The sequence below is a fragment of the Thunnus thynnus genome, chromosome 17 (assembly GCF_963924715.1).
Source record: "Thunnus thynnus chromosome 17, fThuThy2.1, whole genome shotgun sequence".
In the NCBI taxonomy this organism is placed as follows: Eukaryota; Metazoa; Chordata; class Actinopteri; order Scombriformes; family Scombridae; genus Thunnus; species Thunnus thynnus.
Window position 1 is genome coordinate 18,310,085 of NC_089533.1, and position 27,329 is coordinate 18,337,413.

The 27,329-nt window shown below is 36.0% G+C and overlaps 3 protein-coding genes and 1 long non-coding RNA gene across 4 annotated transcripts in view; 1 reads left to right on the plus strand and 3 right to left on the minus strand.

The window, feature by feature from the left end:
• Positions 1-504: 504 nt before the first annotated feature.
• Positions 505-4,056, minus strand: LOC137168339 (uncharacterized; the record flags this gene model as incomplete). The annotated part of the gene is made up of 4 exons (XM_067570880.1): positions 505-1,092; positions 2,440-2,600; positions 2,702-2,730; positions 3,737-4,056. Coding segments are annotated over 4 exons (1,017 nt in total), but the record flags the coding sequence as incomplete, so codon positions are not given.
• Positions 4,057-11,258: 7,202 nt separating this feature from the next.
• On the minus strand, positions 11,259-14,761 carry LOC137168340 (uncharacterized). Its single transcript, XM_067570881.1, has 5 exons — positions 14,719-14,761; positions 14,351-14,630; positions 12,737-13,032; positions 11,647-11,694; positions 11,259-11,563 (listed from the first exon to the last, which is right to left on the minus strand). Exons 1-5 carry the CDS (start codon positions 14,759-14,761, stop codon positions 11,259-11,261), a joined length of 972 nt encoding a protein of 323 aa, XP_067426982.1.
• A 1,572-nt stretch (positions 14,762-16,333) lies between these two features.
• The window catches only part of LOC137168341 (uncharacterized), a 76,980-nt gene continuing 65,984 nt past the window's right edge, over positions 16,334-27,329 (minus strand). The window contains exons 2-8 of the mRNA XM_067570882.1: positions 26,871-27,185; positions 22,965-23,261; positions 20,388-20,453; positions 19,604-19,852; positions 18,137-18,253; positions 16,532-16,647; positions 16,334-16,453 (exon numbers count right to left, since the gene is read on the minus strand). Coding sequence (XP_067426983.1) covers positions 16,334-16,453; positions 16,532-16,647; positions 18,137-18,253; positions 19,604-19,852; positions 20,388-20,453; positions 22,965-23,261; positions 26,871-27,185 — 1,280 coding nt within the window. The remainder of the gene's footprint in view (positions 16,454-16,531; positions 16,648-18,136; positions 18,254-19,603; positions 19,853-20,387; positions 20,454-22,964; positions 23,262-26,870; positions 27,186-27,329) is intronic.
• LOC137167828 (uncharacterized) lies at positions 25,093-26,026 on the plus strand. The gene is made up of 2 exons (XR_010924199.1): positions 25,093-25,150; positions 25,768-26,026. It is a non-coding gene; the product is annotated as an uncharacterized lncRNA (long non-coding RNA).

Genomic DNA, 27,329 nt, shown 5'->3' on the forward strand with positions numbered 1-27,329 from the left:
TCTGTCCAGTCTGCAGCGTGTATGTCAGTGATTTAGTCTCTGTCATTCATTCTGCAACACATATGTAGAGATGAAAGAGATCAGAGATTTGCATTGACTCCTCCTCCTCAAAGAGAAACACACCACATCACACATATCTCTAGATAAAAAAATCAAAAACTGGGACATTTAGAACATATTTCTATATTTTAATAATAATTTTAACATTTATGATGTAGATGATCTCAGATTATTCCACTTTAACATGAATTCTTACCCAATTTAGATTCATTCATATATTCTGATCAGCAGTATTTGTGGGCCATTTATATATTATTCATAAATGTCAATTTACAGTATGTTTGTAATTTCAGACCTACTGTACAAAACAATTTATGGGATCATTATTAACCATTACTTTTATAAAAAGGTACATATAACCCTAAAAAACAGGAAGTCACAAATACCAACATCAGCTGTTGCTTTCACAGTGTGCATTCATGTGTGTGTGTGTTTACATGTTTAGAGGCTTTGTCATTATTCTCCTTAGTTAGTTTTATTCCAAACCATATCTTCTACTGCCACCTGTGGGTCTTTGTAAAAACATCATCTGTGGAGTTTTTGTAAAGCCTCTCTGCTTACTTTAACCAGTGTGTATTTGGCACAGTAATACACAGCAGAGTCCTCTGGCTTTAAGTTGGACAGTCTCAGATACACCATGTTGTTGCTGTTATCTCTGGTGATTTCTATTCGTCCTTGCACACTGCTGGAATAATCAGTTCCACTTGCATCGCTATAAATGCGCCCCATCCATCCCAGTGCTTTTCCTGAAGGTTGTCTGATCCAGTGCATACTGCAGCAGCTAAATGTGAAGCCAGATCCCCTGCAGGAGAGACTGAGAGTCTCACCAGGCTTTTTCACCACTGAACTGGAAGGAATGGACTCCATACTCTGACCTGTACAACCTGATGAGATGAAAGGAGAGATGAACCACAGAAGAAAGTGAGACAAACAGTCATCTGGGAAGTTTTCTGGTATCACTGACTGACCATCAGTTGATGTTGTCTGATAAAAGATAAAACAACAAGAAGCAGGAGAACTCACAGGACAGAGAGAGAGCAACCAGCAGAAGAGTGAGTGTGTTCATCATCCTGAGGCTGGAGATGTGACCTCTGATGCTCCACAAGAACAACAAGACCAGTCAGCAGGACAGATGTACACTGCACACACTGAAGATTTGCATCACAGTATCAAGGGGAGGGAGTGGCTCATTTACTGGAAGTCTGTTATAGTTGAAGTTATGACTTGTCCTTCCATGTGGAATACAATATCACATCCAGAGACCCAAAAATAGTGAGAAAGACTGTCTGTATGGTACATGTTAAGTTGAACTCATGTATCAATGATATGAGGGAAATTAGGGTATTTGTTCTGGCCTGCTGGTGGTTTGTATCACTGTAGAGTTTACATGTGCACAGAAATAAACAGTTGTGTCATCAGGCTGCAGATTCAGTTAATGTCACTTTTCTAGTAGAAAGGTTTGTGTGGTGAAGAACTTGTTCTTCAGAACATTATTTGGATCAATTCTGCCTCCTCCCCACCAATTCAAAATCCAATCCATTGGTTTTCCTTCACGCTGTCTGATCCAACCTGTTGCATAGCTGCTATCAGTCAGAGAATAACCAGAGACCTGACAGATGATGGTCAAAGACTGTCCAGGCTGCACAACCATTGAGTCTGGCTAGATGAGATCAATACTGTACACACCTTATTAAAATAACTCAAAAGAAGAATTTGAATTGCTGACAAACACACTTAGACTGATGATGAAAGCAAAATTTTCTGTAGTTTGACTAATTACTATAACATTAACATCAGGTTGGTGGTTTATGATTCAGATTGAATGTTGTTTATTTTCAAATAATGGCGTTTTGGGAGAGAAGCTGCATTTCTTTAGACTGATTTCTTGTCAGATGATGAGCTTTTGAAGACAAGTTGGCAACTGAATTTATTTAATTAATTGAACAATTTAATGTTTAATAATGTATAATAGTGTAATTCACTGAGTTTCACTGAGTGTCATGTATCAGTGATTATAATGTCAAAGTCTTTACATAGATGGAAACAGTTGCTGTCAAATTAAATTAAGATAAACATTTAGAAAAATCTAAAGGCTGTTTCTCTCTTTACTGTAACAGTGAACTAGTGTTGAACTCATTAGTGGTCTGAGGGCTCCTCCTCTGGTGGCTTCATGTTACAAGTGTTCAGGCACTGAGGGGTTTTTGTTCAGGTCTGCTGATGGTTTGTGTTATTGTGGGTGTCTGGCACAGTAATACACAGCAGTGTCTTCAGGCTGCACATTCTGTCCATTTAGAGTCACTCTGTTGCTGGAAGAGTCTAAGTCGATACTGAACTTGTTCTTTAGTGAATAGTTCTTTTGTAGTCTGTGGTGTATCCAACACGTGCACTTCCAATCCACTCCAGTTCTTTCCCTGCAGGCTGTCTGATCCAAGCTGTAGCATAATCGCTCACAGAATAAGAGATCTGACAGGTGATGGTCAGAGGTTGACCTGGCTGCACAGTCACTGAGGCTGGCTGTGTCAACTGTTCACACTTCACACCTGTGGAGGAAAACATGTTGAGTATTGAATCAGTGTAACAACAGTGAACAGTCAGTGTGCTGTGATCATACTGTCAGTGTCTCTGCCTCAGTGAGACTCACAGGATCCAGCAGCAGCAGCAGCAGCAGAGCTACAGAGAACATGGTTGGTATTGAAGGTGATCTGATGAGAGCTTCTCTTCTTCTGCTGCAACTGACAGCATGATATCAAGTGTTTATAGCAGACTGTGAGGAAGTTCACTTTGCATAAAGAAGGACACTGACAGGCTATAAAAGAAGGATCCTGCAGAAATTCTGACACTTTTAATAGGAACACATATATTATGATGCAAGTTTATGGAAAAACTATTATTATTTAGAATGTTTTCTTACAGTTTTTGTTTTTTATTCTCCACAACACAGACAAACACATTTACAGCAACTGACAATTTAAACTCTTTTCAGACATGGATTGACAGGCACTCAGATTTACATAAAATTGACCCTGCTGCTTCTTCGGACATGTGACTGACACGGTAAAAAATCAACAAGATTAATGTAAAGAGGTGCATGTCTAAGAGGAGCTTTAGAGATCAGAGCCGCATGTGGGAGGAAACACAAAGCTACAAAAGAACATGTTTGAGTTAATAAAGAGAGACTGTGTATTCTGAGTGTTTAATGGTGTTAAACGGACATTTTTCTGGAAATACTGAAAGTAAATTTTTTGACTTGGTTTGACATGATGAGTTTTTTTACGATGTTGCTCCATTGTCACTTTTATATAGTGAAAATTGCAAATTGGCAAATATCAACTTTGGCATTTTAATGGTTTCAGTGTTGCAGATATTTGAGCCTCTAGAGAGCTGCTCACATACTGAAATTCATGTAAAAACAACAACAAAAAAAGTTTTTTCTTACATGAGAAGAGAAATCAAATCTTTATTAAGAGTTATCATTAAAAATTATGCTCTCTCTCAGGAAATATACTTTAAAAACCAAATTATAATATCACTGGTTCCAAAAAAGATGTTTGGGTCTGAAGGAATTACATCATTTTCTTGAACCACCTGAGCTGAGAAAATACATGATTCATGTGAGTTAAAGGGGGTCTGATGAGTACTGCAGGATTTTGTACAGCTGCTCAACCAACTCAGTCACTGTGAGTCTCGAGCACAATAATAAACAGCAGAATCTTCAGTCTTCAGACTGTTCATCTGCAGATACAGCTGCTCTCTGCTGTTGTCTCTGGAGATGGTGAACCGACCTTGAACTGACTGAGAGTAGTAGATGTAGCTACCACCACCATTGCTGATAAGTGCAATCCACTCCAGTCCTTTTCCAGGAGCCTGTCTGACCCAGACCATAGCATAGCTGCTGAATGACAATCCAGATGTTGTACAGGTCAGTTTGTGGGATTCTCCAGGCTTTTTAACTGCTGGTTCAGATTCTGTCAGAGTCTGACCATCAACACCTGTCAAGATGAAAAAGGAAAATAATTAGTTGATTTAAGATGGTAACTTTTTAACAACAACTTCAACTCAAGATCAGTGAAGATCTTCACCTGCCCAGCAGATAGTTAAAAGCAGCAGTCCTGTCCTATAGTCCATCATGTTAAACTGTGTGTCCACTGTTCTCTGTCATCCTCTCATCAGTCAGATAAGTAGAGGTGGAAGACATCAAGGTTTTGCATTAACTCCTCCTCACAGCAAGGAGAGAACTGCATTGAAGTTTTTAAAATGTGCAATACTCTTTTACCTTGCACAAAACAAAAGTCGCAGTGGAAACTAAACAATTTTCTCATTTTATTTGCAGTTGGATCAGTGAAGTTGGAAGTCAACCAAGTTTTGAATTGACTCGTCCTCACATGGAGGATAGAATTTGGCCTTTTGTTTGTTGTGCAAAACAATAATGTAATAATTTCAACACAAGCTAAATTAATTTTGAATTAGGCAATCTATATTTGAAACTTCTATTTAATCAGAATTGTCTCCAAAAGTTGAATTTTGTGTTTGAAGTTTGAGTTGCAACCATCTCGTGTTGTTGGATATCAGAGTATCACTCAACAAATACATATTTTTAACACACTCACAACTGAATTATCATGACACAAAATCTTAACTTTGCTAAAACATGAGATGAATCTCACCTCAGATAACTAAAATGATTTTCATACACATGAACAAAAACTAATGGCTGCCTACAAGAAAGGACATCTAAAATCTGATGAACCATTTTTAAAAATGGTGAACATTAATCTACAATATGCAGAGGACGAAGACATCAAATCACCTGTTTTAATTTATAATCATTAATAATAGTGCAGAGGAGCAAGAAAGAAGTAACACTGTTGTTAGTTGTTTATAACTTTATCTTATTTTAATACCACAGCTTATTTAACTTATTTGCATTTTGCTAATATTTTGATCTACTGAGGTCACCTGTAATGTTTGCATCTATACTGGAGACAGATCATACTAAAGACTGTGAAAGTGCTGTAAAGCTCTTGTATTCTCACGAGTAAAAGGAGAAAATGTTGTTAAAATATAAATACCGCAAGTCAGGAAGAAAGAACACTTTTTGGTAAATGCCTCCATTGAATTATTTAATATTTAAATAATTATGTATTATAATAAATCATGTTGTATAAGTTTTACTTTTTTCATGGTTAAATGTGTTCAAAGACTGTTTCCCGTTATTGTGAACTAGTGTTGAAATCATTAGTGGTCTGAGGGCTCCTCCTCTGGTGGCTTCATGTTACAAGTGTTCAGGCACTGAGGGGTTTTTGTTCAGGTCTGCTGATGGTTTGTGTTATTGTGGGTCTCTGGCACAGTAATACACAGCAGTGTCTTCAGGCTGCACATTCTGTCCGTTTAGAGTCACTCTAAAGATTATTTATGTTTCATTTCTTGTTAGATGAAGAGCTTTTAAAGTGTAGTTGTCAGTTGAAATAATGCTGCAACTAATTCATCGCTTGAAATATAAATATTGTGAGTCAGGAAGAGAGAACACTTTTTGGTAAATGCTTCCACCGTATTATTTAATATTATTATAATTATATATCAAAATATGTCATGTTATTTCGTTTTACTTTTTTCACGGTTAAATGTGTTCAAAGACTGTTTCCTATTATTGTAACAGTGAACTCAGGGCCGGCTCTAGCCATTTTGGTGCCCTAGACGAGATAAGGATTTGGCTCAAGTGTCAGTCTGTTAATATCAATGAGAAAAGCAGATCTGAGTGTTTCGTTATTGTAAAAGAGGAGAGAGAAACTTGACACTGACCTCTAGTGATTTTATAAAGGAAACTGCAACTTTTTTTTACTCCTTGATTTTATGATTCCACATAATTTGTAGACATTATGTCTTAATTTACAGAAATGCTAATTATTCTTAAACATCTCTATTATTATTTATAGTAGTTTGTATTTTCTTTATTTCACACCCAGACAAATGTATCATGAAAGTTGATGTTTCTCATGTTTAGTAAAGAATATTTTTGAGGAACACACAACTTTACATAATGCAGAGACAAATGTTGCTGTAATTTATTACTAAACATACTCGATTACTAAATGCTACTAGCCCAGAAGATGAGTATTGTAGGATTTTGTACAACTGCTCAACCAACTCCAGTCACTGTGAGTCTCGAGCACAATAATAAACAGCAGAATCTTCAGTCTTCAGACTGTTCATCTGCAGATACAGCTGCTCTCTGCTGTTGTCTCTGGAGATGGTGAACCAGCCTTGAACTGACTGAGAGTAGGATTTGGTACTACCATCACTGTTGATATAAGCAATCCACTCCAGTCCTTTTCCAGGAGCCTGTCTGATCCAGGCCATCCAGTGGCTACTGAATGACAATCCAGATGTTGTACAGGTCAGTTTGTGGGATTCTCCAGGTTTTTTAACTGCTGGTTCAGATTCTGTCAGAGTCTGACCATCAACACCTGTCAAGACAGAAAAAGGAAAATAATCAGTTTCTTTAAGCTGGTAACTTTTTAACAACAACTTCAACTCAAGATCAGTGGAAATCTTCACCTGCCCAGCAGATAGTTAAAAGCAGCAGTCCTGTCCTATAGTCCATCATGTTAAACTGTGTGTCCACTGTTCTCTGTCATCCTCTCTGCAGTCAGATAAGTAGAGGTGGAAGACATCAAGGTTTTGCATTGACTCCTCCTCACAGCAAAGAGAGAACGGGATTAAAATACTGAAAATTTGCAATAATAATTTCAATATAAAGTTCATACTTATTATCATTAAGTGTTAATAGAAAAAGTACCTCTTGAACAAATGTTGCTTTTTTTGTTTTTCTGACGAAGTGCTCATAACATTCAGGATGTCAGGGGGAAAGAAAACCCCAGTAGGAATATAAGTGAAGAAAACTGATGAGAATATGTGAAAAATATGTAAAAAGAAATGGGTAAATATGTAAAAAAAAAAAAAAAAAAAAAAAAAAGGTCAATATTAATCTTCAATACACATAGGACTAAGACATAAAACGTGTTTTAATTTATAATCATTCAGACCAAGAAAATGATAGTTGTCAGTTATTAATGACATTATTTTATTTTAATACCACAGCATATTTAACTTATTTACAGTTTGCTAATATTTTGATCTACTGAGGTCACCTGTAATGTTTGCATCTATACTGGAGACAGATCGTACCAAAGACTGTGAAAGTGTTTTGTAAAGCTCTTGTATTCTCATGAGTAAAAGGAGAAAATGTTACATTTCTTGTCCTGTTCAGTCCTTCCTCTCATTGTTAGTCCAGACTGACAAAAGTAATTTATGTGGAGCCAAAAAACTAAAATTAAAAGTCACATAAAGAAAGATTATTTATGTTTCATTTCTTCTTAGATGAAGAGCTTTCAAAGTGTAGTTGTCAGTTGAAATAATGCTGCAACAAATTCACCACTTGAAATATAAATATTGTGACTCAGGAAGAGGGAACACTTTTTGATAAATGCCTCCACTGTATTATTTAATATTATTATAATTATGTATCATGTAATATTTATTTTTCTTTTTATGGTTAAATATGATCAAATACTGTTTCCTGTTACTGTAACAGTGAACTGGTGTTGAAAGCATTAGTGGTCTGAGGGCTCCTCCTCTGGTGGCTTCATGTTACAAGTGTTCAGGCACTGAGGGGTTTTTGTTCAGGTCTGCTGATGGTTTGTGTTATTGTGGGTATCTGGCACAGTAATACACAGCAGTGTCTTCAGGCTGCACATTCTGTCCGTTTAGAGTCACTGTGTTGCTGGAAGAGTCTAAGTCGATACTGAATTTGTTCTTTAGTGAATCTTTGTAGGCTGTAGTGGATCCAATTCTACTTCCAATCCACTCCAGTCCTTTCCCTGCAGGCTGTCTGATCCAAGCTGTCCAATAGCTGCTAACAGAATAAGAGACCTGACAGGTGATGGTCAGACGTTGACCTGGCTGCACAGTCACTGAGGCTGGCTGTGTCAACTGTTGACACTTCACACCTGTTAAAAGAAGACAATATGTTGTGACAAAATATCAAAACAAACGAAGAACTGCTGACTATGACAAATCCAGAGAGACTCACAGGATCCAGCTGCCAACAGCAGCAGCAGAGCTACAGAGAACATGGTTTATGGTGAAACTGATGTGTTGTGATCTCCACTGACAGTCTGATGTGAAGTTTTTATAGCTGAGAAACAAGGAGGATCACTGAGTTTGCATAGAATCAAACACATGAAGCATTAATGTTGGTCTAACTGGAGACTACTCAATGAGTATGTTGTATGAGCCTTGATGAAACTTTTAATCTGCATCTTTTTTCACTGTAATCCATACGGAGTTCTTTTCAGTGTTATTTGTTGTCACAAACGTGCTTGTAAACATTGTGGTTACAGACTAATATTCATTTCAAACCCAACAACATACTTGATATTTATTGTTCAATATTTCAGTAGAAATGGTAATTTCATTATACACTCAATTGTAACACAATTTCTCTGCATTTAATGAAACTACTGTCAGCTTTCTCAAATAATGTTTTTTCTGCTTTTATTTTAAATGTAATATGAGATCAAGTTGTGCAAACTGTGCAAATTCTAGTATAATCACTAATGACATGATAGTGGTGGATCATGATTGTAGTTACTATGTTAATATTAACTTAGAGGGCTGCTTTATGGACATTTCCATCATGGATAATGAATAACATTCAGTAGCATTGCAATATAATGATCACTGGACTCCATGGAACCGAACTGAGCAACCACCAACACTGTCAGCTTTCTCATGTTTACAGTGTAGTTAGTATTTTTTTGTGTGTGGTGTGTGTGTGTGTGTGTGGGAGCGTGTACTTGTATGATTGTTTTTGTGAGGACCAATTTGAGTTTTAGACCTGGGAAGTGAGGACATTTTAGCTTGTTGTCACTTTCTGACCTTCAAAGGGCTGTTTGAGGGTTAAGACTGAAATGGGTTTAGGTTCAGTTTAGGGTAAAGGTTGGGAATAGGCATTTATGTCCTCACTAAGACAGCTATACAAATGTGTTTGTGTGTGTGTTTATACAAATGTGAACATGTATGTGGTCCTTTCTTTAGTCTTTGCATATTGTATGACCACAAAGTTTAGTTTCCATACAGCTGAATACACAAAACAAGTGAGAAAGGTTGAGTCTATCAGCCCAGTAAGGATGAGTACTGCAGGATTTTGTACAGCTGCTCAACCAACTCAGTCACTGTGAGTCTCGAGCACAATAATAAACAGCAGAATCTTCAGTCTTCAGACTGTTCATCTGCAGATACACCTGCTGTCTGCTGTCGTCTCTGGAGATGGTGAACCGGCCTTGAACTGACTGAGAGTAGTATGTGCTACCACCACTACTGATAGATGCAACCCACTCAGGTCCTTTTCCAGGAGCCTGTCTGATCCAGGCCATGTAGTAGCTGCTGATTGTGAATCCAGAGACTGTACAGGTCAGTTTGTGGGATTCTCCAGGCTTTTTAACTGCTGGTTCAGATTCTGTCAGAGTCTGACCATCAACACCTGTCAAACCAAAAAAAGAAAAATAGTCACTTTCTGTGTTGGCAAGTTTTTAAAGACAGTTTAAACACAAGATCTGTGATTTTTATCACCTGCCCTGAGGATCATTAAAAGCAGCAGTCCTGTCATACACCCCATCATGTTCAACTGTGTGTCCACTGTTCTCTGTCATCCTCTCTGCAGACAGATATGTATAGATGGAGGACATTAATGTTTTGCATTGACTCCTCCTCACAGGAAGGAGTGACCCGGATTGAATCATAGTTGCCTGAGTTTGATGAACTGATACAATTATAATGAATCTTTAGAGTCGTGACTCGAGCCGAATTAATTTGATTCATGTAATTTGAATTCAAATGAGATTGAAATGTCTTCAGAAGATACGTTTTATGCTCTGAACTTTAGTTGTATGAACTTGGATTTTGTTCTTATTACAATAATAACAATATTATACATATTAATTATTCACAAGAAATTCTCAAAGCAAACAAACTACAACCAAAAACACAGCACACAACTGAATAATCACCACATACAGTACATTAAAACTTTACCACAGCCAACTCTGAATTGTTGGATATCAGAGTTTTCAAAAAGCAACCGATTGAAATTATTTCTGCTTGTATTATAACACAAAATCTCAACTTTGAGAAAAAAATATATGTACATATATCTATATATGCTGTATCTCCATCTGAAAGAAAGTCTACATTGTGATTTTAAACTGTACATGGACATAACATTAAATCACTGGTTGGTTTTTCAAACCCTAAAAATCATATTCATTATTTTTACTGTATAGCACTAATCACAAAGAATATTACAAAGTATGGTAACATATTGTTAAATAATTACATAAAATCAAACATATCTGAGAGATAAAATGAGATGATTTTAAAAACAAATACAACAAATGACAGTCAGTTTGGAGAAGATGTGAAACTCGCTGGTTGAGATCAGGCAGCTGAGGGGTGAGTAGAGCAAAAGCTCAGTCACTCTTATGACAAGGTGAGATTTCGGAACCACTAGTAGGAACCAACATGAAGATCTCAAGTAGTGAGCAGATTTGTATTGGGACAGGAAATCATTGCAGGACAGCAGGGATTGGTATAAAATCTTCACTGTGATGTAACTGGACTGGGTTGTGATGAAAACATATAGTTTGACTTATTCGCATCACCATGAAGTTGTCTGAAGAGAAATTATTAAATGGACTTACAAATGGTGTTCCAAAAAAAATGATGGATTTGTTATGAATGAAGAAGTGACTTTTTGGAGAACAATTTCTAGTCAGATGAAGAGCTGTTAAATACATAATTCCTTTACTCCTCACTGTTGTAAGAATAGACACTGATGGGAGATTATTTGGGGGAAATTAGTCATAATGTTACCTCATACATGTCTTTTTCATTAATGGTAAAATTAAAGGTTTAGTGTTTAATGGCATATAATAATAAATTGTTGTTAAAATTAAATTCATAATATGTTTTAAAGGCTCTTCTTATAATTCCTGCTATAAATATACTGTAGTCTTTTTTCCTCTTTAGTGATGAACTGGTGTTGAAATCATTACTGGTCTGAGGGCTCCTCCTCTGGTGGCTTCATGTTACAAGTGTTCAGGCACTGAGGGGTTTTTGTTCAGGTCTGCTGATGGTTTGTGTTATTGTGGGTATCTGGCACAGTAATACACAGCAGTGTCTTCAGGCTGCACATTCTGTCCATTTAGAGTCGCTGTTTTGCTGGAAGAGTCTAAGTCGATACTGAACTTGTTCTTTAGTGAATCTTTGTAGTATGTGTATCCAGTACTTCTCATTCCAATCCACTCCAGTTCTTTCCCTGCAGGCTGTCTGATCCAAGCTGTGTGATAGCTGCTAAAAGAATAAGAGACCTGACAGGTGATGGTCAGACGTTGACCTGGCTGCACAGTCACTGAGGCTGGCTGTGTCAACTGTTCACACTTCACACCTGTTAAAAGAAGAAAATGTTTTGTGACAAATTATCAAAACAAAAGAAGAACTGCTGAGTATGACAAATCCAGAGAGACTCACAGGATCCAGCTGCCAACAGCAGCAGCAGAGCTACAGAGAACATGGTTTATGGTGAAGCTGATGTGCTGTGATCTCCACTGACAGTCTGATGTGAAGTTTTTATATCTGAGAAACAAGGAGGATCACTGAGTTTGCATAGAATCAAACACATGAAGCATTAATGTTGGTCTAACTGGAGATTAATAAAAAAAAAGTCTTATGACTGTTATTCAGGAAATCACCTCTGCTTTACATATGATTTTGTAATTTCATCACATTTATTTTAATTATTTGTTGACTTTACTTACTCTGAAGTTTCCAGACTGAATTTGTACTTAAGCATGATATATGGTTAATTTAGTGAATTTATAATGGTGTTAGGATTTTATTTAAAATGACATTTTAAATAATCTATCATTTAATCATGTATTATTGTAGATAAACTGATTGTATTCTAATATTGCATTTTTCAAGAATGAGATTTTACAATAGTTGAATTTGTCTAATAATGGATGAAAACTTATTATCATCCACAAAAACATGAATAAATAGAATTAATTGAAAGTTATGAAGAGTATGACATCTAATATGTATGTGTACTTTTAATAAAACATGTATTACTGTATATGTAAATTCATCATTTGCCAACAGAAAGTGAAGTGACAACAAAGTCATGTAACATGAGTTTTCTGCAGCTGTGTGGAGGTTTGGAGTTTTACATAAAATACTTTTTTGTTGTATCAGTGTTGCACATGTTTGAAGCCACAGACATTCAGAGCCTCTAGAGAGCTGCTCAGATACTGAAATTCAAGTTTAAAATTTAAAAAAAAAAAAATGTTGCTTTAGGTAAGAAGAGAATTAAAATCTTTCTGAAGAACTGTTGTTAGGATTCTTTGTTTCAAAACTCAATTAGCATATTATTGGTTCCAAGAAGGTGTTTGGGTGTGAAGGAATGACATCATTTACTTGAACTAACTGAACTGACAACATTATTCATGTGAGTTAAAGGGGGTCTGATGAGTACTGTAGGATTTGGTACAGCTGCTCAACCAACTCAGTCACTGTGAGTCTCCAGCACAATAATAAACAGCAGAATCTTCAGTCTTCAGACTGTTCATCTGCAGATACAGCTGCTCTCTGGAGATGGTGAACCGGCGTTGAACTGACTGAGAGTAGTGTGTGCTACCACCACCAGTACTGATATAAGCAATCCACTCCAGTCCTTTTCCAGGAGCCTGTCTGATCCAGGCCATGTAGTGGCTGCTGAATGACAATCCAGATGTTGTACAGGTCAGTTTGTGGGATTCTCCAGGCTTTTTAACTGCTGGTTCAGATTCTGTCAGAGTCTGACCATCAACACCTGTCAAGACAGAAAAAGGAAAATAATCAGTTTCTTTAAGCTGGTAACTTTTTAACAACAACTTCAACTCAAGATCAGTGAAGATCTTCACCTGCCCAGCAGATAGTTAAAAGCAGCAGTCCTGTCCTATAGTCCATCATGTTAAACTGTGTGTCCACTGTTCTCTGTCATCCTCTCTGCAGTCAGATAAGTAGAGGTGGAAGACATCAAGGTTTTGCATTGACTCCTCCTCACAGCAAGCAGAGAACTGAATTGAGCTTTTTAAAATGTGCAATAATAATTTTAATATAAAGTTCATACTCATTATCATTAAGTTTTAATAGAAAAAGTACCTCCTGAACAAATTTTGCTTTGTTTTGTTTTTCTCACAAAGTGCTCATAACATTCAGGATGTCAGGGGGAAAGAAAACCCCAGTAGGAATATAACTGAAGAAAACTGATGAGAATACATGAAAAATATGTAACTCCTCAGTACATGGATGTTATTAATACCCATCTTCTTTAGTCAATAAAAATAAAATGTCCAATGTGAAACATAAACTCTGTTTCTTGTGTAAAACAAATATCAGTGAAAACTACAGTAACCAATTTGTCTCTCTCTCTGCAGTCGGATCAGTAAAGGTGGAAGACAACCAAGTTTTGAACTGACTCGTCCTCACATACAAAACAATGATGGAAGAATTGCAACACCAGCTAAATGAATTTTGATTTAGTTATCTAGTAATCTAAATTTGAAAATTGTACTTAATCATTCAAAAGTTGAATTTTGTGTTGCAAGTTTGAGTTACAACCAACTTGTGTTGTTGGATATCAGAGTTTCCCCCAACAAACACATATTTTTAACACACTTGCAACTGAATTATCATGACACAAAATAACTTCACTAAAACATGAGATGACATTATGTTTTGTTTTTACCAAACTTAATCTCATCCACCAGGAGATAATTTGGGGAAATGCATGTGGTAATGTTATGTCTTGCATGTCTTTTTCATAAATATAAAAGTTTAGACAAAAATAATTATTTTTGATGTTATTATTGATGTTTTCGCCATAGGAATACACGCTGTGATATAATAGTAATTAAAACATTAAAGTATCTACAGCACCATGAAATCAATTCCTATTAAAAATAAATTAACAACATATTTTATACTTTCATACTATAGATTTTTACATTACATACATTATGGTTTCTTTCTGTTTATTCTTTCCTTTTCATGACAGTGAACTGGTGTTGAAATCATTACTGGTCTGAGGGCTCCTCCTCTGGTGGCTTCATGTTACAAGTGTTCAGGCACTGAGGGGTTTTTGTTCAGGTTTGCTGATGGTTTATGTTATTGTGGGTCTCTGGCACAGTAATACACAGCAGTGTCTTCAGGCTGCACATTCTGTCCATTTAGAGTCACTGTTTTGCTGGAAGAGTCTATGTCGATACTGAATTTGTTCTTTAGTGAATCTTTATAGTATGAGGTTTGTCCAACACGCTCCATTCCAATCCACTCCAGTTCTTTCCCTGCAGGCTGTCTGATCCAAGCTGTCCAATAGCTGCTAAGAGAATAAGAGACCTGACAGGTGATGGTCAGATGTTGACCTGGCTGCACAGTCACTGAGGCTGGCTGTGTCAACTGTTGACACTTCACACCTGTTAAAAGAAGAAAATTTTGTGTGACAAATTATCAAGTTACACTGCAAAAGAAGAACTGCTGAGTATGACAGCCAGAGAGACTCACAGGATCCAGCTGCCAACAGCAGCAGCAGAGCTACAGAGAACATGGTTTATGGTGAAGCTGATGTGCTGTGATCTCCACTGACAGTCTGATGTGAAGTTTTTATATCTGAGAAACAAGGAGGATCACTGAGTTTGCATAGAATCAAACACATGAAGCATTAATGTTGGTCTAACTGGAAACTAATAGAAGAGTCTGATGACTGTTATTACTGTATATCTGCAAAATGAAAACACACCTGGAAATCACCTCTGCTTTACATACCAGATTTTTATTTCATTACTCACTTAAATGTAACATTTTGAGAATGTCGCTGACTTCAATGAAACAATTGTTACTATTTAAAATAATGCATCTCTGCTTTTACTGTAAACTATTATGTATTGTTGTGACCACATAATAATATTAATAACATTAAGGTCTGTTGTTTGGGAAATTTTCATCATGGATAATTGATTAAATATTCATTAAAATTAACGCCGCAAAAAGTGATAATGAGCCCCATGGACACAGGAGTAACCGACAACACTGTTAGCGTTCTCTAAGCCATGTTTACAGTGTGATTAGTTTGTTTTCATTTTAAATATGACGTGAACTGGTTTCCTGAGAGAATTGATTCACTGTCAGCTTCTCCTGCATCAGTCTCATAATTAACTTTATAAGTATGAACACAGCATAATACTAAATAAAATGTCGTTTATACAATTTATTAACCAGCAACTGGTGATTTAAGACACCTGCATGACAAAAAGGATGAGCTGAATACATTTTGAGTATTTAAAATATCAAGCTCAAACCTTTGACATCCATCAGAATCCTGCTGTTTTGGAGGAAAACATTATTTTTTAAGTTTTCGTGGAGATAATCAGCTTTTTAAAACTGTTAAACTCTTATCAACAAGAGCAGGACATTCAGAGATGATGATGATGATGAGGAACACTGTGTTATTAAATGTGCTGGAGGTTGTCATGTGTGAGTGACTGGACAAAGAACAGCTGAAGGCATGGAAATAGTAGGAAAAAGAGACCCTGCTGCCTTTGGTTTCTAGACTTTTTCCCTTAAAACATATTTTTAAACAGCAAAATGTCTCAGTTTCAGGATTATGTGTGGATTTGGTTATTTATGGCTGATTACTTTTTCTCATATTTTTGTTTCACAACCTATAAATCACATGGAAGCGACACAAATTACCCAAATGTAAACTTTTGAATTACATGTGTGATCTTCATCTTCATGTGAAGATTAACACAGAATATTTCATTATCAGCATTATATGTAGAAGGAAATGATCTTTTTTAATATAATAATAATCTTCTCTAAACATTACTTACAAGGGAAAGTACACACAAATACATTATTTTTATTATAAAGAAAAAATACATTTCACTATTTTAATCTTATATTAATTTTATTCATGTAGGTTAACAACCAAATTCAGCATTCAGTCAAAGATGATAAAGTACAACTTAAATATTCAATCACGACTCAGAATCACTGACAAGAAAGATAATGTTGATTACAATTAATACTACAAGAAAACTACTACTAAAGAAATTAATGTCCTTGTTGTTTGTAAAGAGAGGAAGTAGTTTTTGTATAACTCTCCGATCACTTTTTCTCACTGTGTGTCTCTGGCACAGTAATACACTGCTGTGTCCTCAGACTTCAGACTGTTCATCTGTAGATAGAGCTTACTGCTGGCGTCATCTCTGGAGATGGTGAATCTGCCCTGGACTGACTGGGAGTAAGAGATAGAAAAACTAGGTGTGTATATAAAAGCAATCCACTCTGGTCCTTTTCCAGGAGCCTGTCTGACCCAGTTCATATGGTAGTTGCTGAATGTGAATCCAGAGGCTGTACAGGTCAATCTGTGGGATTCTCCAGGATTTTTAACCACTGATTCAGATTCTGTCAGAGTCTGACCATCAACACCTGTCAAGAGAAAAAAAAACATCAAAAGAAATAAGCTGGTGACACAAAAAACTCTGTTAGATTAAAATCTGTAAATATTTTCACCTGCCCAGCAGATAGTTAAAAGCAGCAGTCCTGTCCTATAGTCCATCATGTTAAACTGTGTGTCCACTGTTCTCTGTCATCCTCTCTGCAGTCAGATAAGTAGAGTTGGAAGACTTCTGAGTTTTGCATTGACTCCTCCTTGCAGGGAGGAAACAACTGGATTGGATTTGTCCATCATTTAGACCTGTTGTTTGTTGAACTCAGACTATTACAATGTATAGTCAGAGTTGTGACTCTTGCCAAATTAATTAATACTTTTATGCAATGTGAATTTAAAATTTGTCCTGAATTTGATTCAGAAGTTACATTTTTTGCTCTGAATTGTTGTTGTCTGGAAATAGATTTTTGTTGCATCATCAAGGTTTTGCATTGACTCCTCCTCACAGGAAGGAGAAAGCATGGTTGGATTTGGCTGTCAAAGACCTTGTTTGTTGAACACACACAATTTTAATTTTCTGTACAGCGAGAGTTGTAACTAGAAACAAATTTTATTCATGCAGTATGGAAATGAAATTTGTCCTGAATTTGAATTGTCTTCAGAAGTTACATTTTCTGCTCTGAATTTTGATTTTGTTAGATTTTGTTCTTATAAATATTAGATATTAGAAAAATCCCCAAACAGTACAAGCTACAAGCAGAAACATAACACACAACTAAAAACTCTACCACATATATTAAAAAGGTTTTGCTGCCAAATTGTTGAGATTCCCCCAAAACAAATTCATATGATTTCTTATCATTGTAACACAAAATCTCAAATAACTTAAGTAGACATTATTTGTTGTTTACCTCAAACTAAACCTATAATGTGATTTTCATACTACAAGAACTGAAACCAATGGCTGTTTGGACATCTAAAAAACTGATGATGCAATCTCTAGAATAATAATAATAATTATTACTTATTTATGTAGAGAAGCACTATTCAATTATTCATATGTTGCATTGGACAAAAGTATCTGCAAAATAAAAGTTTTTTTTTTAAATGTTACAAAGTGACTTATTGTAAAACAAGGATAATAATAATGTAAGATTAAAAAAATAAAAAAAATCTAAATTATAATAGATGGAGTGAAATGATGAAAAAATGTATTGTATATTAATTGTGAAGCTGAATTTGCAGATAAATCCCCCTTTGAAAAATATGTTAGTGGTTGAGTCACATGGTTGCTGGGTATTTGTGCAGGTCTGTTGGTGGTTTGTATCACTGTGGGGCGATGTACACAGTAATACACAGCTGTGTCCTCAGGCTGCAGATTCTGTCCTTTTATTGTCACTGTTCCAGCAGAAGTGTCTCTGCTGTAGCTGAACTTGTTCTTCAGAGCATTATTTTGTACCAAGCTGCCTCCTCCCCACATGTGGAAAATCCAGTCCATTGGTTTTCCTTCAGGCTGTCTGATCCAACCTGTTGCATAGTTGTTATCAGTCAGAGAATAACCAGAGACCTGACAGATGATGGTCAAAGACTGTCCAGGCTGCACAACCATTGAATCTGGCTGGATGAGATCAATACTGTACACACCTGTGGAAAGAGAAATCAACATTATCTCCATCATTCATCTGACTATTCAGTGTTTCTAATGTGTTTATTAGTGTGAATCCACTGAAAGCTCCTCACAGGATCCAGCTGCCAGCAGCAGCATCTGAGCTGCAGAGAACATGGTTGATGTTGAAGCTGAACTGATGTGAGGTCTTCTGTCCTCTCACTGACACACAGACACACATTTCACTTCCTTATGAATCACATGTATTTGCATATTGTTGAATAAACAATTATCTATTTCTTCTTGTTACTTATATTTATCAGTTTGAGGTGAAAGGTTCAGTCTTTCTCCTCAAGTTCCCAGACTGAATATGTACTTAAGCATGATATATGATTAATTGAGTGAACTTATAATGGTGCTGCTATGATTTTATTTAAAATGACATTTGAAATAATTTACCATCTATTCATGTATCAATGTAGAAAAACTGATTTCAGTCTAATATTAAAGCTGTAAAGCTCTTGCATTCTTACGAGTAAAAGGAGAAAATGTTACATTTCTTGTCCTGTTCAGTCTTTCTTATCAAGTTTCCAGACTGAATATGTACTTAAACATGACATATGGTTAATTTAGTGAATTTATAATGGTGCTATGATTTTATTTAAAATGAAATTATATAATCTACAATTTATTCATGTATTATTGTAGATAAACTGATTGTATTCTAATATTATATTTTTCAAGGATGAGATTTTGCAATATTTGAATTTGTGTAACAATGGATGAAAACTTATTATCATCCACAAAAACATGAATAAATAGAATTAATTGAAAGTTATAAAGAGTCTAACATCTCAAAAAAGAATATGTATGTGTACTTTTAATAAAACATGTATTACTGTATATGTAAATTCATCATTTGCCAACAGAAAGTGAAGTGACAACAAAATCATGTAACAGTATGAGATCTTTGCAGCTGTGTGGAGGTTTGGAGTTTTACATAAAATACTTTTTTGTTGTATCAGTGTTGCACACGTTTGAAGCCACAGACATTCAGAGCCTCTAGAGAGCTGCTCAGATACTGAAATTCAAGTTAAAATTTTTTTTAAAAATGTTGCTTTAGGTAAGAAGAGAATTAAAATCTTTCTGAAGAACTGTTGTTAGGATTCTTTGTTTAAAAACCCAATTAGCATATTGTCGGTTCCAAGAAGGTGTTTTAGTGTGAAGGAATTACATCATTTTCCTGAACTAACTGAACTGACAACATTATTCATGTGAGTACAAGGGGGTCTGATGAGTACTGTAGGATTTGGTACAGCTGCTCAACCAACTCAGTCACTGTGGATATCGAGCACAATAATAAACAGCAGAATCTTCAGTCTTCAGACTGTTCATCTGCAGATACAGCTGCTCTCTGGAGATGGTGAACCGGCCTTGAACTGACTGAGAGTAGTATTTGCCAATACCACTGCTACTGATAGTTGCAATCCACTCCAGCCCTTTTCCAGGAGCCTGTCTGACCCAGGCCATGTAGTAGCTACTGAATGACAATCCAGATGTTGTACAGGTTAGTTTGTGGGATTCTCCAGGCTTTTTAACTGCTGGTTCAGATTCTGTCAGAGTCTGACCATCAACACCTGTCAAGACAAAAAGAAAATTGTTACTTAAGTTTTTAATTTTTTGAAGACAACTTCAATTTAAGATCTGTAAATATTTTCACCTGCCCAGCAGATAGTTAAAAGCAGCAGTCCTGTCCTATAGTCCATCATGTTAAACTGTGTGTCCACTGTTCTCTGTCATCCTCTCTGCAGTCTGATAAGTAGAGGTGGAAGGCATCAAGGTTTTGCATTGACTCCTCCTCACAGCAAAGAGAGAACGGGATTGAAATACTGAAAATTTGCAATAATAATTTCGATATAAAGTTCATACTTATTATCATTAAGTGTTAATAGAAAAAGTAGCTCCTGAACAAATGTTGCTTTTTTTGTTTTTCTGACAAAGTGCTCATAACATTCAGGATGTCAGGGGGAAAGAAACCCCAGTGGGAATATAAGTGAAGAAAACTGATGAGAATATGTGAAAAATATGTAAAAAGAAACGGGTAAATATGTAAAAAAAAAAAAAAAAAAAAAAAAAGTCAATATTAATCTTCAATGCACATAGGACTAAGACATAAAACGTGTTTTAATTTATAAACATCCAGACCAAGAAAATGATAGTTGTCAGTTATTAATGACATTAGTTTATTTTAATACCACAGCTTATTTAACTTATTTACAGTTTGCTAATATTTTGATCTACTGAGGTCACCTGTAATGTTTGCATCTATACTGGTGACAGATTGTGCCAAAGGCTGTGAAAGTGTTTTGTAAAGCTCTTGTATTCTCACGAGTAAAAGGAGAAAATGTTACATTTCTTGTCCTGTTCAGTCCTTCCTCTCATTGTTATTCCAGACTGACAAAAGTAATTTATGTGGAGCCACAAACTAAAAATAAAAATAAAATTGACGTAAAGAAACTTTTATGTTTCATTTCTTGTTAGATGAAGAGCTTTTAAAGTGTAGTTTACCACTGAAATAATGCTGCAACAAATTCACCACTTGAAATATAAATATTGTGAGTCAGGAAGAGAGAACACTTTTTGGTAAATGCCTCCACTGAATTATTTTATATTATTATAATTATATATTATAATAAGTCATGTTATATTTTTTTTTACTTTTTATGGTTAAATATGATCAAATACTGTTTCCTGCTATTGTAACAGTGAACTGGTGTTGAAATCATTAGTGGTCTGAGGGCTCCTCCTCTGGTGGCTTCATGTTACAAGTATTCAGGCACTGAGGGGTTTTTGTTCAGGTCTGCTGATGGTTTGTGTTATTGTGGGTCTCTGGCACAGTAATACACAGCAGTGTCTTCAGGCTGCACATTCTGTCCATTTAGAGTCACTGTTTTGCTGGAAGAGTCTAAGTCGATACTGAACTTGTTCTTTAGTGAATCCTTGTAGTATGAAGCTCCAGTATATCTCATTCCAATCCACTCCAGTCCTTTCCCTGCAGGCTGTCTGATCCAAGCTGTGAAATAGCTGCTAACAGAATAAGAGACCTGACAGGTGATGGTCAGACGTTGACCTGGCTGCACAGTCACTGAGGCTGGCTGTGTCAACTGTTCACACTTCACACCTGTTAAAAGAAGAAAATATTTTGTGACAAATTATCAAAACAAAAGAAGAACTGCTGACTGTGGCAAATCCAGAGAGACTCACAGGATCCAGCTGCCAACAGCAGCAGCAGAGCTACAGAGAACATGGTTTATGGTGAAACTGATGTGCTGTGATCTCCACTGACAGTCTGATGTGAAGTTTTTATATCTGAGAAACAAGGAGGATCACTGAGTTTGCATAGAATCAAACACATGAAGCATTAATGTTAGTCAAACTGGAGACTAATAGAAGAGTCTAATGATTGTTATTATGGAAATTACCTCTGCTTTACATACGATATTTTTATTTCATTACTCACTTAAATGTAACATTTTGAAAATGTCGCTGACTTCAATGAAACAACTGTTACTATTTAAAATAATGCATCTCTGCTTTTACTGTAAACTATTATGTATTGTTGTGACCACATAATAATATTAATAACATTAAGGACTGTTGTTTGGGAAATTTTCATCATGGATAATGGAACACATATTCATTAAAATTAATGCCGCAAAAAGTGATGATGAGCACCATGCACACAGGAGTAACCACCAACACTGTTAGCTTTCTCTAAGCCGTGTTTACAGTGTGATTAGTTTGTTTTCATATTAAATATGACGTGAATTGGTTTCCTGAGAGAATTGATTCACTGTCAGCTTCTCCTACATCAGTCTCATAATTAACTTCAAAAGTATGAGCACAGCATAATACTAAATAAAATGTCCTTCATACAATTTATTAATCATCAACTGGTGATTTAAGACACCTGCATGACAAAAAGGATGAGCTGAATACATTTTGAATTATCAAAATATTAAGCTCAAACCTTTGATATCCATCAGAATCCTGCTGTTTTTGAGGAAAACGTTATTTTTAAATTTTCTTTGGGATAATCAGCTTTTTAAAACTGTTAAATGTATGATCTGCATTCATGTATTGTGGTTATTTAATAAAACAATATTTCAAAACAAACACCCAAACAGGTAAATATTCACTGTGGGAGGTTTACTATTACTGTTAACACAACACTTATCGATGACAGCTGAAAAATTTAAATGATGAAGTTATGGAAAAGACACAACTTTTGGGGGTTTCACTGCTTCCTTTTAAAAACAAGGTGCATGTTGAAATGTTGCTGTTATTTGTTCCTCGATATTCTACATATAGACATTATGAGTCAGAGAAATAAGACACTATTTGGGAAAAGCATCAACTTGTGAAATTGTAGCTCACACCAGTCTCTTTGAATATATGATGGTTTAAAGTTTAATAATGTCTATTATTGTAATCCATTTGTCCCATCATGTCATATATCAGTTATTATAATGTTCTAGTATGTATATTATTGCATTATGCAATCAAATGCTTTTATTATACTTTTTTCGACATTTTCAGTACTAATGTACAGTAAACAGTATTCATAGACTGTTTGACTTAGACTTGAAATCATTAGTGGTCTGAGGGCTCCTCCTCTGGTGGCTTCATGTTACAAGTGTTCAGGCACTGAGGGGTTTTTGTTCAGGTCTGCTGATGATTTGTGTTATTGTGGGTCTCTGGCACAGTAATACACAGCAGTGTCTTCAGGCTGCACATTCTGTCCGTTTAGAGTCACTGTGTTGCTGGAAGAGTCTATGTCGATACTGAACTTGTTCTTTAGTGAATCCTTGTAGTAAGAGCCTCCAGTATATCTCATTCCAATCCACTCCAGTCCTTTCCCTGCAGGCTGTCTGATCCAAGCTGTGTAATAGCCGAGAGAATAAGAGACCTGACAGGTGATGGTCAGACGTTGACCTGGTTGCACAGTCACTGAGGCTGGCTGTGTCAACTGTTCACACTTCACACCTGCGAAGAAAACAAGAAAAATATTTTGTGACAAATTATCAAAAAACAGGAAGAACTGCTGACTATGAAAAAAAACAGAGAGACTCACAGGATCCAGCTGCCAACAGCAGCAGCAGAGCTACAGAGAACATGGTTTATGGTGAAACTGATGTGCTGTGATCTCCACTGACAGTCTGATGTGAAGTTTTTATAGCTGAGAAACAAGGAGGATCACTGAGTTTGCATAGAATCAAACACATGAAGCATTAATGTTGGTCTAACTGGAGACTAATAGTCTGATGACTGTTATTACTGTATATCTGCAAACTGAAAACACACCTGGAAATCACATCTGCTTTACATGTGATATTCTAATTTCATTACATTTATTTCATTATTTGTTGACTTTTCTTACTTATTTCATTCAAACAGAAATACAACAACAGCACCAGGATCATGTAAATATCATGAAAAGTTGAGTTTGCATAAAAGACGTTGAATAGTTTCAGTGTTTTCAAATGTTTGAAGACACAGACACACAGAGAAACTTGGACTTTATAGATTACTGCTGTCTTCTCTCAGCAATGGTTTCAATGAAGCTACAGTATGTGATGGAAGAGTCAGATTTTTCATTTATATTAATATTATATTTTTTGTAATGAAATCTTAATTTTAAAGCTCAGTCATACATCAGTGGTACTCAGATGACTGTGTGTTGTGTAATTGTGAATTAGTTGACCTGAGGACATTAATAATGTGAGACTGTGTAGAGTCTGTCAGTGAGGATGAGAGAAGGAGGACATAGGTTTTGTTAATCCAGCTTTAATAAAAATACACAACAGCTCCTTTAGGCTTTCTGTTGTTCATCTTGAGATTTACTTCCTGTCTGTTGAGATGATGAATTGACACTGACAGACTGAGCTGCACTCACTGCTGATGGTAAATATCATATTGAGTCAAAATATATGATTCAAAATAAGCTCATTCAAATTCAGAAATGACTTTTGTTTCAAGTACATTTTAACACCATGTACATGACAAGCAGGAGAATCAGGCTTTAGTTCAGTGCAGGTTTCAAGTGTCAGTCAGTTAAGATTAATGAGAAAAGCAGATCTGAGTGTTTCCTTATTGTAAAAGAGAGAAACTTGACACTGACCTCTAGTGATTTTGTAGAGAAATCTACAACTGTTTTTTACTCCTTCATATTATGATTCCACATGATTTATAGACATTATGTTGTCTTCATTTACAGAAGGTTTACAGGTTCTTTTTAAAAAAAACATCTGAATTATTATTTGTAGTAGTTTGTATTTTCTTTATTTCATCTTAATCTTAACAGCAATCTTAACAATCACAGGGAAAATGCAAGTAAAATGAATGTAAAAGAAATAGGATGTGTTGTAAAAATGTTGATGAGCAATATCTTTTGAACAGACTCCAGCGATGTCATTGTTTCCTTCTGATATTCAACTGTGAACTATAGCAAGATGTGAAGAGGACAGCCAGGGTTGTGGTGAAGTCAGGTCTCCATCAGCAGCATCCATTTAGTCGTACACAGGCTCTCAGGTTCAGGTTCTCCTGATGAGTAATAAAACACTGAATTAACAACAATTGTATTACCTTAAAGTACTGTTTTCTCTGTGAAAACTAAACTTACACAACAGAGACAATATCGTTTCTGAGTTAGTACATGAGAACAGATCTAATCAGATGACTGCTGAGATGCTTGTGGTTAAGCCAAAATAAATATAAAATATAAATATAAAATATCTAAAAACAGGCACATAGTATGACAAGCACAACTGCCACAAGAGCTGACTAACTTGGCTTTGTCAATGGATTTTAAATCTTACCTTACACAGTGAGACCTGAGATGATGGAGAGACTGGACTCTGGCATCAGCAGGAGTTGTCATCAGCTGTGAGGAGTAGAAAGAAATGATGAAGAAAGGCATCAGGATATAGAGCCGTGCATGACTTTGGAAAACATTGCTTTTACTGAGAGTGATTACTTTTTAATTAATAGTCCTATACACGCAGGCGCGCGCACACACAAATACATATACATCTTGGAAAACAGTAATTTCACACAGTTTGGTAGTAGATGATAGACTATCAGAGCATTTTGCCATCTTTATCAGACCTAACGTTAGAATAGAATAAATAATAAACTATTAAGTTACAGTGAAAACATCACCGTTTTCTTAACAGTGTTGAGTTAGCCAGGGGGTGACACAGGCTAAACACACATAACAGTGCTCTCACATGTCCCAGAATTTATAAAGCTAACATCTGTAACGTTAAGGCGTGTTGACAAGTTTCGTAACATGAAGCTGTTTCAGTTTAACACAATGCAGTCAGGTTGGATTTCTGTGGATTTCTGTTAGCTAACAGACCATTAGCTAACATAAGAATGTTAGCACAGCACACTTCTGAGTGGCCAGAAATCGATGTGAATAAATTAAGTACAAAAACTAGCTTGGTGTAATGTCTGGTGTTAGTCAGGACCGAGTGTTTTAATGTTGAAGACACTTATTGATCAGTGGCTGATGTCAGTGACTCCTACTACTGCTGCTCCGGGCTGACGGCTAACGTTACTCCTCACCACGCTGCAAGAAGTGCACTGTCCACACTGCAAAAAATATCTGTTGAACATTCGACTTTGTGTTCTCCCCTATCTTCCAGTGGTCATTTCTGAATGTTCCGAGTTTGTTGCGTCCTTTATTTCAGAGGACTCTGCAGTTAAATGTTAGCTGGTGAAGTTAGCAAGCTGTAGGAGGTCAGAAAGTCCATCTATGATACCGTCTGACAACTTTACACCGAGCAAAAGCAGACAAGAACATGAGCACTCTTAAGAAGAAAATTCTTTAAAGTAAAAAAAAAAAAGATAATGTAGTGAACCAAAGAGCTGTTAAATCCCAAACCGGCTGCAGTGAAGTAAATTACTTTGGCGCCCAGACTGACTCAGTGAGCTGTTCAAATTTGAGATCATGTGATGTTTTTCTTTGGCTCAACCAATCAGTTCACGACTTCACTGACAGCCTGTCATGACCGTAGACTGTGGTCATGACATAGACTGTATAAAAGGTTATGACCTGATAAACGTTGAGACAAGTTTAAAACCTGAAAGTAACAGCCTGCAGAGACATGAACAAACAAGGTCATCCTGAAGTATTTGAATTCATATGAAAAGAATAATTATTTCAAACTAAGTTTTAAATTATTTAATCTGCACCATGAATTTGAGGGTTTTATTTGAAGGTATTACAAAATAATCTTCAAATTAGTGATTTTCTTTACAAAAGGGAAATTTGTTACCTCATATAGAGTAACATAATGGTGTCTGCAGTAGTATCAATATTACTGTGATTTTCTACAGTAACATAATGGTCACTGTGATTTTCTACGGTATCATAATGGTTACTGTTATTTTCTACAGTAGTGTGTTCACCACTGTGATTTCTACAGTATCATTATGATTACTGTGTTTTTAGGCCTAATATACAGTACTATACTGTAAAAATATTCACCGTAATTAACTGTGCAGAAACACAGTAAATTACTGTGGATTTCACAGTAAATTTTTACAGTGTACTGTAGGATTTTGTACAGCTGCTCAACAAACTCAGTCACTGTGGATATCGAGCACAATAATAAACAGCAGAATCTTCAGTTTTCAGACTGTTCATCTGCAGATACAGCTGCTGTCTGCTGTCGTCTCTGGAGATGGTGAACCGGCCTTGAACAGACTGAGAGTAGTATTTGCTACTACCACCACCATTGCTGATAGCTGCAATCCACTCCAGTCCTTTTCCAGGAGCCTGTCTGATCCAGGCCATCCAGTAGCTACTGAATGTGAATCCAGATGTTGTACAGGTCAGTTTGTGAGATTCTCCAGGCTTTTTAACTGCTGGTTCAGATTCTGTCAGAGTCTGACCTTCAACACCTGTCAAGATGAAAAAGGAAAATAATCAGTTTCTTTAAGCTGGTAACTTTTTAACAACAACTTCAACTCAAGATCAGTGAAGATCTTCACCTGCCCAGCAGATAGTTAAAAGCAGCAGTCCTGTCCTATAGTCCATCATGTTAA